We start from the raw sequence: 14,860 nt of genomic DNA, 5'->3' as shown, positions 1-14,860 counted from the left end.
TTTTGAACAAAAGACCAGAAGCAAATAGAGCAAAATATTAACTACTAATTTAACTGTGATCATGGATACACAGATATGTGTTATATCAATTCATGTGGGCTAATAAAAAACAATTTAAAAAGACAATGATCATATCCAAACTCTACTAACAAAAGAATACTTTCCAGAACATCTCTAACAAGTCAGCATTTAACCTCTAATACATTTAACAAATATTTAATGCATACCTAATATTTAGCCAGGTTTCAAGACACAAATACAAGTGCCCCTGGTCTCATGACACTTCCATTCTAGTGATGAGGGAAGAAGAGGAATGAATACCAATCAAATAAACACACAAATAAATATAACCTAACTGTGATAAGTGCACAAGAGGCCATGAAAGCACATATCTAGCACAGTACATCTGACCTAGCCCCAGGGGTTAGGAAACTAGAGTAAATGCTTATTTGAAATTTAAAGGATGACTCATTTAAGTTGGATGGGGTTAGAAGTAATTTTCCAAAGAGGAAAACATCTAAAAGTATTGTGGCAAAGGTATCAGAGCGCTTTCTATGAACTAAGTATAAGCTGTATGGTGGCGGTATAAGGAAACAAAGGAGTAGCAGTACAGATAAGAATGTAACTTGAAAGGTCATGCAGTGGATTGTATGAAAGGCTGGGAGTGAGATTTGACTTAAGCAATTTGCAGTTGAAAAAGAATCCTCTGGCAGCAATGTAGATAACCAACTGTAAATGGGGAAATCTTACCGAGATCAATCAATGCAGACGATGAAGCCTGAACAAGAACAGTTGTAACAGAAAACAAAGTTCAAGCTTCTGTCAAGACTCCTACCGACCAAAATCTACATTCATGGGTCTTTTCTTCAGTTTATAATAAGACCATTTGTTTATCTTTAATTTTCTGGCAGCTCCACTATTCTCCCAAGGTTTTCTAAAGACCCTCAACACATTAGCACGTTCATTCAACATCCCAGGGTGTAATCTGCCTAGAACTGGGAATGTAAAGTACTTTGAAGAGTTCAAATTTCTTCTCCTTCTCTGAACTTCAATTCCTTTAAATTTTTAAAAATAATGAGAATGAAAATAAAGAAGTCTCATTTCTACTAAGTAATTTTTTTTATCCCATCCATCAACCCAAAAGCCCCAACCTACCATTTCAGTCTTTTCTGCCATCTGTCCTCCTTATCCCTTCCCACTCATCATCAACCAAGTTCAATTTATACCAAATTTCTGGTTCCTCAAAAATAATCATACTTTTAGGTGGCTCTCTGACTTAACAAATGCTATTCCCTCTCTGTCTGAATTGTTCTTCCTCAATTAAGAAATCTAGCCTGGGGGCACTTGGGGCGCTCAGTCAGCTGGGCACCGGGCTCTTGATTTGGCTCAGGTCATGATCTCTCAAATAAATCAATCTTTAAAAGAAAAAAAAATCTAGCCTGGTCTTTTAAGACTCAACTTAAATATTAACTTTCCTTCTTAAGGCTTTTTTTTACTACCTCAAGATCTGTGTGTCATTACATTCTCTACAAAGTTCAGTTATAAAAGTACATATATATATATATAAAAGTGACTATTTGCTCCTGTATTTCCCTTCACAAGATGGTAAGGGAAATACAGTTTTAAAGAAAAACACTGTCTTATTCTTCGTCTTTTGTGACTGGACATGAAAAAAAATATGCCAAGAATAAATGGTCTCACAGGGCGCCTGGGTGGCTCAGTCGGTTAGGCGTCCGACACTAGGTTTCCACTCTGGTCGTGATCTCAGAGTCGTAGGATGAAGCCCCGCTTTGAGATCCACACTGGATGTGGAGCCTGCCTGAAATTCTCTCTCTCCCCCTCCCCACCACCACCCCCAGCTCTCTCAAAAATGAATGAATGAATGGTAGTGGTGTGTAGTAAATTCATCACTTTCTCATACATCTTCAACCCATTACTCTAAATGGAGAGGGATGAGTGGGGGAAGTTACTTCTGTTCTCTTGAGAACTTCTCACAAATCTTTGCTCATCACAGGCTTTTGGCCTAACCCAATTTTTGTATTTACACTACTCTTTCACATTTATCTCTGGATATGTACTCATACTTGATATGGTTGTTTCCAATCTGAACTAAGAACTTCTATGGAATAACCCTGATTTCTTGAGCTAAAACTTTCCTATATTTATCCCTTTTTGAAATTCATCCTTCACCTGGAATCACACTATTAATAGAATTTATCTTTTAAATAAATTTGGTTAAATCTCCTAAGCTTGGAGCATGTGCCTGACCGTGCCCAGCATTTCTCTCCTTCATTAATATAAAGTCTTATGCAGTAGTTCTCAACTGAGAGCAGTTCTGATGCCCAGGCGACACTTGGCAAAGTCTTGAGACATTTTTGGTTATCACAATGAGGGAAGGAGAAGAGTATGCTACTGGCATCTAGAAGGTAGAGGCAGGGATGCTACTAAATATCCTACAATGCAAAGGACAGCTCCTCCCCATAACAGAGTTATCTGCCCAAAATGTCAACAGTGCCACTTCTGAGAAAACCCGGTCTAAAAGGAACTGAATGCTTTGTCTCAAGGTCTCTATCAAATCCCAAATGCTAACAAAACTCAGAAAAGCTAATTTTTCTCATTATTTTCTCAATAAATAAATTATTGGCAAAGCAAATAAAAAGTCTGTCAACTGTTAACATACTTTTATAAGTAGACAGCTGCTCCACGATCACTCCCAGAGCTAATATGCCACTTTTGTAATCTATAAGGAAAGCTATAGTATGCTACCATAAAATACCATTTCAGGGTTTGTTTATTTTTTATCCAAACAAACACTCTCTACCACATTTTTACTCTCAGATTCATGGAATTCCTCATACAATGCTCTTCCCTCTTCTATTATCTTCTTTTAGACTGGTTAGAGTTGTTTAATAAGTTTGCTTTTCTACTAACATAATTATGAATCCTGTACCCCAAATCTCAGTGACATTCATAATAGTTTACAAACATATACAGTCATAACCACTGTTCCCAAATTCTCCCTTTCTCCTCCTTCCAATGCACTCCCCCAAACATGTTTCTTCTAAAATGTGACTAACTCCCACCATTTTATCTGGATCTAATGCCTAGTTAATATTCACCTTAAAATCTTTATTAGTTACGTGAGGATGATAAACATTTTCTTTGTAGTCCTTATTATTCAGGAGTACCCAGAGTTCAGAAAAGCAAATCTTTATATTTAACTAATTATTCAGTCAAATGATCACAGATTCTCATTTCCCTTTCAGTCTGTAAACGCTCTTCAACACGAAGAGATGAAAATTAACAGCTTGTAATTTAGTTAGGCCTGAAGTTTAAAATACTTCAAACTGCTATGCTTTAAAGCTATTACACTCTAGTGAGACTTCAGCTGAATTACTAAAGAGAAAGATTTTATCCCATGTTCCAGGTGTATCCTTACATCACTGTATCTGGTATCTGTCAGCAAAAAGCAATTCAAAGCTAAACACTCACATTTAGTAAAAAAAAATCTGATGTACTTACCAATGAAAGCTACAAATATCCACATAATTGAATTTCAGCAGAATATAAAATCCTATCTTTCTATGAATATCTATTACTTTGTGTGAAGTATTACATAAATACAACTTGAGTTGAAGGGGAATGTTATGTCCTACAAACAGAATCATACAGTATATACCCTTTTATGCCTGGCTTTTTCCACCTACCACAATACTTTTGAGATTTATTGACGCTACTGCACATACCAGTTAATTTACTCCTTTTTACTGTTAAATATTCTATTATGTGGATGTAACACAATTTGTTTATCCATTACCAACTGATGGGCATTTAAGTAGCTTCCAGTTTACAGCAATTTTGAATAAAGCCACCTTAAACATTCTCACAGAAGTCTTTGTGGACACATGCTTTCGTTTCTCTTGGATAAATGCCCAGAAGTGGGATTCCTGGGTCATACAGTAAATGCATATATAAGTTTATTAAAAAAATGTCAAACTGTTTTCCAGAGTGCCTTACTATTTTACAAACCACCCAGCGATGTGCCAGAGTTCAGTTGCTCCACATTTTCACATATACTTGACAGTTTTTAAATTTTTAGTTATTTTAATACATGTGTAATAGTATCTCATTGTGGCCATAATCTGAAACTATCCAATGACTAAACAAGCCGCATATTGGCCAACTGTGTATCTTCTTTGGAGAAATGACTATTCAAATCACTTGTTCATTTTTAAATTGGGCTATCTTTTTATTGTTGACTTGTAAGACTTACTTATATATTCTATATACCACTCCTTTATCGGGTATACGATATTTTCTCCCATTCTGTGGGTTATCTTTTCATTCTCTTGATAGTGCCCTTTGAAGCACAAAAGTTTTTAATTTTGATGATGTCCATTTTATTTATTTTTCTCTAGTTGCTTGTACTTAAGGTATTTTATCTAAGAAACTTACTAATTCAAGAGCATGAAGATTTATGCCAACATTTTCTTCTAAGAGTTTTATAGTTTGGTTCTTATATTCTGAATTAATCTTGTATATGGTGTAAGGTTGGAATCCAACTTCATTCTTTTACATACAGATATCTAGTTGTCTGAGCAGCATTTGTTGAAAAGACTATTCTTTCCCCTTTCACACGTTTTGCAATTATTTTCTCCCAGTCTATGGCACATATTTTCATTTTCCTAGCAATATCTCCTGAAGAGAAAAAGTTTTGAATTTTGATGAAGCCTAAATCTATCTTCTTTTAAAAGTGGTTTGTGTTATTTGTGTCCCATCTAAGAAAGTCTTGCCTAACCAGTCACAAATACTTTCTGTATTTTCTTCTACAACTGCTGTTTTAGCTCTTAAGTCTAGTCTATGAAAAATTTTGAGTTACTTTTTGTATATGGTGTGAAGTAAGGTTCGAATTCTGAATTACCTTGTCAACTTTGCTGAAAATAAGTTGACTGTGTATGTATGGGTCTATTTCTGGATTCTCTATTTTGTTCCATTTATTTATGTTTATTATTTCATTAGTATTATACAGTCTTGATCTTGAAAATCCTATAGTGTTAGTTCTCCAGGTTTGTTCTTACTTTCCCAAATTGCTTTGGCTATTCCAGATCCTTTATTTTCATATGAATTTTAGAATTGCCAGTCACTTCATACAAAAAAAAAAACACACACACACACACAAAAAAAAACCTTCTTAGTCTCTGAGAATATACGGATTCTATTTATAACATGGAGACTCGTACCATTTTATTATTGAATTGTGCAATCCATGAACATTGAATATCTACTCTTGTTCTTTTTTAGGTCTTCTATAATTTCAGTAATATTATGTAGTTTTCAGTATATAAGTCATACATATTTTGTCAAATTTATCCTTAAATTTGTCATGTTTTTGCTTCTATTGTAAATGGTGCTCTATTTGTTATAGCAACTTCAAATTGGTTGTTGCTAATATATAGAAGTACAATTGCTTTCTGCATATTAATCTAATTTGCGGTCTTACTGAACTTAATTAGTTACAGCTTTTTGAGTAGAATCTTGAGATTTTTGTATACATAAAAGCATGCTGTCTGAATAAAAACTTTTTTACTTCTTCCTTTTTAAATCTGTATGATTTTTCTTTATTTTACCCTGCACTGTCTAGAACTTCCAGGACAATGTTGAATGAAAGTGGTAATATGAAGAGACTTGCCGTTTTCCAACCTTAGAGGGAAGCATTTAGTCATACACAATCAAATACAATCTAACTGTTGGTTTTTTGTAGATTCTCTTTATCACTGTAAGGAAGTTTCTTTCAATTCCTAGTTTGTAGAGATATATTTTTTAATCAAAAACGGATACTGAATTTTATCAAATGCTTTTTCTTATCTCCTAAGATGATATTATGAATTTTCTTTTTTAATATGTTAATATGGTAAATTACACTAATTGATTTTTGAAACTCGAACTAACTTTACAATGCAATCCTGGTATAAAACTTCCTTCGTCACAATTTTCCACATAATGCTATAATTTGGCAAAATTTTGTTATGTTACTCTCTGTACTTGTTTCCAATTTAAAAACTAAACTATATAGGTTTATCAGTTAAAGTTTACTTTAGGCTTTATACTTTCATTTTATTTTACTTATTTCTACTGTGGCTATTGATATTTCTATTTTAAAATGTAATAAAAAGGCATACTTATATTATGAAAGCAGTAATGTTGCATAATAAAATGAGTAATAAATTAAGAAAGCGTGTGTTCCAATCCTTGCTGTCCACTTTACAAAATCACACAGCCCCTCCCTTGCACCAATGAGCATTTATTCTTTGCCTCTCATCTAAGAAATGGTCAAGATTCTCCACCATTTTAGTTCTTTTGCTCTATTTTTAAGTAGGTTGGTAAACAAATGTAAACAGTAATAAAATTCTCCTGTAATTTCAGTAAGATGTGAGAAATTAAGAAAATTTATAGTTAAAAAGTTCCCAATTCAGGTTCTGGCACCAATCCCAAAATAAAATTTGGTTGAATAAATATTTTTATAAAAAACCGAGACACTTAAAAAAATTAAATTGATAGGTAAAATTCTGAGGCAAGATTTCAAAGTGTAAAAACAATAAATACAACAAAGTAAAAAGATTTGACTAGAAAAATAAACTTTTCTAATGAAACATATGCAACCAAAAATGAGTAACACTAAAACAAGCCCAACCCAAATGTATCACTATGTACAGTTCAGGAACAGAAATAAAGAAATGGAGTGGGAAAGATTTTATGATTTAAATTTTATTATCGTTTTTTAAGATTAAAAGTTTGAAACTATCTTAAAAAATTCTGTAATTAAATTTTTTTTTTAAAGATTTTATTTATTTGACAGAAATAGAGACAGCCAGCGAGAGAGGGAACACAAGCAGGGGGAGTGGGAGAGGAAGAAGCAGGCTCATAGCAAAGGAGCCTGATGTGGGGCTCGATCCCATAACGCCGGGATCACGCCCTGAGCCGAAGGCAGACGCTTAACCGCTGTGCCACCCAGGCGCCCCTCTGTAATTAAATTTTAAACGATAAAATCTTAATATCAAAATCTAAAAAGGCTTTTAGAAAAGAAAATCTGTAAAGCTTATAAGCCAGCTTTCATGGAGAAAATTCTCATCTCAATGGTAGGAGGGCTTTTCATGTGCAATCTGCTCTTACCTGGAGGTATTAAAATGAATAGCTGATGATTTACAAAAGAAAAATAGAGGATAAATATAACACTACTGAAATTCAGGGGCATGTATGTATATTATTATTTTAACATAATTATTTCAGCCATTACTTTTCATTCCTTTTTCTGCAAAATATTTTATAAAATATTCTCCTGCTAGGCACTCAAATTAATAAACTAATTAATAATGTTTCTTTCCTATTTCCTGCTCATTTTATGTAGGAATTTTAGATGAAATAACCAGAGTAGACAGAAGAAGAAAAAAAAAAGATGGGCTTGATTTTATCTAAGTGAAGACTTTGTTATATACAGTCTGTCATTAACCTCCACAAAAAATTACTTACATCTGCTTAAAAAGTTGTCAATATTTTTGTTTTTTCTTAAGGCAGGAAAATCCAAATCATATACCAAAGCATCCAATCCATCCTAAACAAATAAACAAACAAACAGTTAGTTTTTTGGATCACACTATGAACACTTTCCTTTTTTACGAGTAAAGAATAAAACATATGCTTTAACATTTAATTTGCCCTCACTCATATACCCTGCATTCATTTAACACCTTCTACAAGGTTACATGGGTACCACAAAAAGATAAAATTTGTTTTTATTTATTTCATATATAGATTTTTGACCTTCTAAATTGCCCAGGAGCAAAATCACCACAAACTGGCTACACATGACTTCAACGCATGCCCTTTCCCTCCTAAGGGCATGAAATTTTACTTTCATTACCCTGACTACTACATTTATCCTTATTTCACACTCATCAAAAACAAATGGACTGTATTTGTGACTATCAGTATTTTACAAGGTAGGAGCTAAACGTTAGTGCCTAAAATGTGATGTTTAGTATAAAATAAATTCTGCATTTAGATACATTTTTTAATTACAAAAACACACTGGGTTTTCATAAGAGTCTCTTTCTTTCTTTGAAGCACTTTATAGGACAACCATTAGTAAAGGACAAACATGGCTTTTACTTTTAAGTGGATTTTTAAATATTATCTAAGCAAGTGCAGGACAATGTGAAGGTGTACCAATCAGTGTTGAATAGGAATGTATCTATTCAGTTTATATCTTATGGCAGGAGCAGTTTATGTCTTATGGCAGGAGCAGGAGGAACATTCAGATAATCCCAAGTAATCTTCATTTTATTTAGCTGGGGAAATTCAGCTAAGCCCAAGAATAAAAACATAGGCAACAGAGGAAGACACACTTTCTGCAGACCCTGTACAGTCATGTTCACCAAAGGCTGAAGGAAAAATTAAAGCCAGAGGATAAGTGTGATCACTCAGTTATTTTAGAATACAAGTACTTAATATATTTCCCTAGGAAACCAGAAAGCAGAGTCAAATTTAAACATGCTTTAAAATATATCAGTGCAGGCACCTGGGTGGCATCTGCCTTTGGCTCGGGTCATGATCCCAGGGTCCTGGGACAGAGTCCTTTATCGGGCTCCCTGCTCAGTGGGGAATTTGCTTCTCCCTCTCCCTCTGACCCTCCTCCCTGCTTATTCTCTCTCTCTAATAAATAAATAAAATCTTTAAAAAATATAGTATTGCATGAGTTGGAAATTGAACATGGAAAAACAGGTAATAATACTAATGCTGTTGATTGCTTGAAGAGACAAACCCACCCAATTAGTGGCTTTTCAAAATTCAGTCTGTGCAGATCTGAAGAAAAAGCTCTTCCATTAATGCAAATGTATCTATCTTTAAGATACATTTCCTAGAGTCTTCTAAGCAATTTGAATATTTCTGTTAATTCTTTTTACAGAAAAAAAGATAAGAACTTTTCATGAAAACACGATGTTTAGGAAGACCAGCTGATGCTTGGTCTATTCTAAATTGGAAAACCAAACCAAGGGTGCCTGGGTGGCTTGGGCTGTTAAGCAACTGCCTTCAGCTCAGGTCACAGTCCTGGAGTCCCAGCATCCAGGCGCCCTGCTCAGTAGGGAGTCCGCTTCTCCCTCTAACCCTCCCTCCTCTCCTGCTCTCTCTACTAAATAAATAAATAAATAAATAAATAAATAAATAAATAAATAAATAATCTTTTAAAAAAAAAGGAAAACCAAACCAATAAATATGTGAACTCTCTATTTTCTAGGAAAAGATAACTTAAATGATTTTTTTAAAAGACCTTTAAGTTCTTTAAAGCAGAAACCACAGTTAATATCTCATTTTTTCCCACAGCACCTTGCGCAATAACTAAACAAGTAGGCATAAAATGTACATTAAGCTAGTGATTTTTATGCTCAACAGCAATGGCATTACATTATTCAAGAAATATTTTTCTTAAAGTTTCAGTGCATTGGGTCACTCCCCAAAATTAGACTAGAGAGTAGTCCAAGTACTACTGATGACACAAGAAAAATTTTAGGCAAAATTTTAGTACCTTAAGTTGTCTGGAAAATAATCTCAAATATTATTATATTTTATAATAACTTATTTTAAGAGTTCCTGGTAAACATCTACTTCCAAAGACACTTGCAAATTTTAAAAGATTCATAACTAAATTATAATAGCTTAAATTGTTTTCCAGTATCAAATGAAACATTAAAAAGTAGGAGAAATATGTACTAAATTTTACTCATATGCTCTCTTTGGTAAATGTATCGAAAACAACTGCTTCCAATCTTATTCCACAAAAGTTTTTTTTAATTACTAAATGTTAGGTACAAAAGAACCTCAAAAATTACCTTGTTGAATGACCTTATCAAATAGCGATCAAAAATATTAACTGACTTGTCCCAATACTAGCTGGTAAGCCGTATCAAAGTCAAAATGCTAACTCTTAGTTTAGTAGTTTAAGATATAACATAACCATGATAAAAACATGATTGAAAAAAATCCTGAATCTCTTAAAAATGAAGTTAGGAATTGAGAATAAATATGTCTATTTAAACTCAAGCTGTACTGTTCAAAAATTAATAGAAAACTACAAGTCATTCTTCTAATTATGACTAGAAAGGACACTAGCTAGGACTCAAACCTGTTTTATTACACCACTGCTCCCTCTTCTGCACGACCTTCCTTAAACTACCTATAAAAACTAACAGTTCCCCTTGTCTTAGAGTTATTTTTTACTTCAGTCTTCAAGCTAGATTTCAAATGCCTTGAGTAAGGTAAGCCCCAGAATTGAGCATCACATTTTACTCATAATATAGTAGATAAGACTATTGGCTCTCCTAATTCGACAATTATTTCCCCCTTAGACCTTCCTAATTTAACTGTGATTTTGTTCAAGCCACCCAACTTCCTCCATGAGCTTCCTTCAAGGAGTGGAAAGACCTTCCTCAGCTTCAGGAGGTTGGTTCTAAACAGTCTAATCTAAACCCAACACCGTGACCCATTACTCTTGCCAGTGTTCACTTTAAGTACAGGAACATGGTAATAATCTGTCACATGAGACATGAGGGAAAACCTACAGAAGGATTCTGGGGGGAAAGTTTCTTCTCTCTTAAAAAGTTATACACGTAAGAAATATCTTCCTTTCAAAAGAAATTGTCATGTCTGTATGTGACACCTAAACAACAGCAGCCATCTTGCAGACTCAGAGAAGTTGCTAGAAGACAAAGCCAAGCACAATGAGAGCAACAGAGCCAAGGATGGAAGGAACCTGGGTCCCTGACGATGTCTGTTCAATCACTGAATTAATCTACTCTGGAACCACTCTACCCATGCCTGAGATAATGAATTGTCTGATTCAACTGCATTGGATTTTCTATTTCTTATAACTTAAAGCATCCTAACTAAAATACATAGCAAGGGCTCAATAAATGTCACCGAACTGAAATAGCACTAACCAATGCATAAGTTATAGGGACTTGTTGCACGGAAAGGGTGAGAGAATTGCCCATTCAACAGTAAGGACAGGGGCAAGATGGGGCTGACAAAAGTGTCACTCTTTGGTAAATGTTGTTTGTGTAACTGGACATAACTATGGAGATGAATGATTTTTGAGTCAGGCTTAATAATAAAATGAATTCCAGATGGGTCAAAAGAATTCAACCATGAAGATATAAAGCAAAGCATTTTAAAGAAAAAAACATAGTATATTTGCATGCTACTATTGGGAGGACAAGTCAAATAACCTTTCTGAGGTTTTCTCTTTTGTAAAATGAGGATAATTACTTCCTACAACTCATAATGGATTTATGAGAATTAAATGAGTGAAGTATGTAAAGTGACCCTTAATGGTCCCACCTCCTCCTCCTTTTATTTCTCTGACATTTGAAAGTTTTACAAATTAGTCTCACTATTGCTAGAAATGACATAAAGAGAAAAACAGACGTTTTAGTCATGCAGTCATAAAACTCTAAGAGTAAATCTTAGGTCACTATGTTATAAATCCTTTTCCAACATAGTAATCCCCATCCATGATTTTTTTTTTTTTTTTTTTTTTTAACATCAGGTACCTGACTTTTTGCTTGGCCACTTGTTAATGGAAAACTTGATGTCTCCACTAATTGTATATGGTAACTAGGTGTCTGGACCTATAATCATACACTTTTAATTTTATAGTAGAGTATGAGATAACATATGGTTTTTCAGGATCATCCATAAGCAAAATTTATATGCCTTTTATCAGAGAAATAAGAACAAAAAGTGTAATCTAAAGCATATACAAAACAGAGGCTATGGGGAGTCAAGACACTGTGGTGGAGGAGAGGGACACAGGCTTCCACTTTCATGCAGTGGGTTAAGTTACACGAGGACTATTTCCAACCATAAATTGGGGCAAGGAATTCTGACTTTTATCCAACACTCTAAAGTTCTGTAAATAATGAATAAGACTTCCCCACTTTCTGAAGTCCAAATTCTAGTACCAGAACTCAGGATCTTAACAGAAATTAACGTTCCTCCAAGTGCAAAAAACAATTTACAAGGAGTAATAGCCAAAGCATGTAGTCCTACTGCTCCTTCACTTAATTTTATTATTTAGGCTGAAGGAAAGCTACCCTCTACTTTCACAACATTCCATTATATAGTTTAATCATCAATTTAAGAACCGAAGAGGAAAGGACACATAAGAGAGGAACCAATGTCAAAGAATTACAATAATTAAATTTTTTACTACTCATAGTTAAACAATGAGAGTAGACCAGTTATAGCAGTATATTTTGAAAGAGGCTACTCACATTGGAGAAGTACTTTCAAACAAACAGATAAAGGAAGGCATAATTAATTACAAATTTAACATTTTACAATATCTAAGGAACAAACATTTCACATTTCCTAAGAAGCACTGTTGTTATCATAAGGAAAAGATCTCACAACAGAACTTAAGCAAAAGAAGCAGCAGGAGAAAATTATTCAACTAAACACTGTTACAAACTTTAGTTCTCTGGATAATTTTGAATTACAAAAGTAAGACTTCTTTGTAAAATATCATTTAGGATCAAATCCATTAGTAATAATACATTTGTTGTAAGACAGGAAATATAATGGCAGGAGGAAAACAAGATATACTATGTGTAAAAAGCATTCATTTTTAAGTAAAATCTGAAAATCTAACTGGTTACTATTCTAAACCTAGACCCTTTTTTTTTTTTTTTTTAAGAAACTACCAAAAACACCGTTAAAATTATGGCAGTAAAACCAGGGTCTCTGAAAACCAAACTACTTCTACAACAGGCTACCCTTGGTACTAAAAGACTGATGTCAAACCCTATGCTATACTTTTTATCTCTGTGACTTATTTATTTTATAATTGGAAATCTGTGCTTCTTAATCCCCTTCATCTGTTTCACCCGTTCCCCCTACCCACCTTCCCTCTGGGACTCACTAGAGTTTGTTCTGTATATTTAAGAGTCTTTTTGCACTTACTTTGTTTTTCAGATTCCACATGTAAGTGAAATCATAAAGTATTTGTCTTTGACCTATTTTGCTTAGCATGCTACCCTCTAAGTCCATCCATGTTGTCACAGATGGCAAGATCTCATTCTTTTTAATGGCTGAGTAACATGCCAAGGTGTGTGTGTGTGTGTGTGTGTGTGTGTGTGTGTGTGTTATCACATCTTCTTTACCCATTCATCTACAAATGGACACATGGGTTGCTTCCATATCATGCCTACTACAAATAATGATGCAATAAACATAGGAGTACATTTATCTTTTCAAAAGAATGTTTCATTTCCTTTTTTCTTTTTTAAGTAGGCTCCATGCCCAGCATGGAGCCCAACATGGTACTCGAACTCATGACCCTGAGATCAAGACCTGAGCTGAGATCAAGAGTCAGATGCTCAACTGACTAAGCCACCCAGGTGACCCTCATTTTCTTTAGGTAAATATCCAGTAGCAGAAATACTGGATCATATGGTAATCCTATTTTTAATTTTTTGAGGAATTGCCATTCTGTTTTCCACAGTGGCGGCACCAATTTACATTCCCACCAATAGTGTGGCATGAGGGTTCCCTTTTCTCCACATCCTCACCAATACTTATTTTTTCTTGTTTAGCTGATACTAGCTATTCTGACTAGTATGAGATGATACCTCATTGTGGTTTTGATTTGCACTTCCCTGATGATTAGTGAATGCATGGTTTCTCTGGGAAAATGTTTATTCACATACTCTGCCCCTTTTTAAATCAGACTGGGTTTTTTTATGTTCTTTATATATTTTGGATATTAACCCCTTATTGGATATATCATTTGCAAATGTCTTCTCCCATTTACTACCTTGCCTTTTGTTTTGTTGCTGGTTTCCTTTCCTTTTTATTTTGGTGTAGTCCCAATAGTTCATTTTTACTTTTATTTCCTTTGCCTGGGGAGACATATCCATAAATACGCTCTAAGGCCAAAGTCCAAGAGATTATTGCCTATATTTTCTTTAGGAGTTTTATAGTTTCATGTCTCACGTTTAGGTCGTTAATCCATTTTGAGTTTATTTTTGTGTACAGTGTAAGGAAAAGTCCAGCTTCATTCTTTTGCATGTAGCTGTCCAGTTTCCCCAGCACCGTTTACTGAACAGACTGTCTTTTCCCCATTGTATATTCTTGCCTCCTCAGTTGTTGATTAACTGAGCATACAGGCATGGCCTTACTTCTGAGCTCTCTATCTGTTCCACTGATCTTTCTATTTTTGTTCCAGTACCATACTGTTTTAATCACTACAGCTTTGTAGTATATATCTTGCAATCTGGGATTATAATATGTCCAGCTTTGGTTTTCTTCCTCAAGACTGCTTTGGCTATTTGAGTCTTTTGTGGTTCCATACAAATTTTTGGATTGTTTGTACTAGTTCTGAAAAAAAAAAAAATTGCTATTGGTATTTTGAAAGGGATTGCATTGAATCTATAGATTGCTTTGGGTAGTGTGAACACTTTAACAATACTAATTCTTCCAATCCATGAACATAGTATATCTTTTAATTTGTTTGATGGACAGGATGTTTTGATAACAGACAATATACCATTTAAAGAAAATGTCTGGGTATACTTTGATCTCTTCACTAGGTAAAGAGGGAAGGAATTTCTCAAAATTAAGCACTGATATGAAAATGAAAACAGAATTTCCTCAGAAAATTTTAACAACTTCTGATATTAAATATGATTAAAATCTATTTAACTAGTGTGACATTACTACATACATGCCAATACGCCCCAGGACAAGTACAGTGCAAAAAACTTATGTATTCTAAATACTTAGTAAAACATACAATGGCTCTTTCCAA

General features: G+C 34.1%; 1 protein-coding gene across 5 annotated transcripts in view; it reads right to left on the bottom strand.

Moving 5' to 3' along the window:
- The window catches only part of ROCK1 (Rho associated coiled-coil containing protein kinase 1), a 141,979-nt gene that overhangs the window by 97,842 nt on the left and 29,277 nt on the right, over positions 1-14,860 (bottom strand). For 4 of the 5 annotated variants that reach the window (XM_045781949.2, XM_045781950.2, XM_045781951.2 and 1 more), the window contains exon 2: positions 7,528-7,609. The exons of the other annotated variant lie outside the window; for it this stretch is intronic. In XM_045781949.2, the coding sequence (XP_045637905.1) occupies positions 7,528-7,609 (82 nt within the window). The remainder of the gene's footprint in view (positions 1-7,527; positions 7,610-14,860) is intronic. 5 annotated transcript variants of the gene reach the window in all.

The sequence above is a fragment of the Ursus americanus genome, chromosome 19 (assembly GCF_024610735.1).
Source record: "Ursus americanus isolate L20-20 chromosome 19, mUrsAme1.1.p, whole genome shotgun sequence".
NCBI lineage: Eukaryota > Metazoa > Chordata > Mammalia > Carnivora > Ursidae > Ursus > Ursus americanus.
This window is presented reverse-complemented; position numbering and strand designations above follow the sequence as displayed.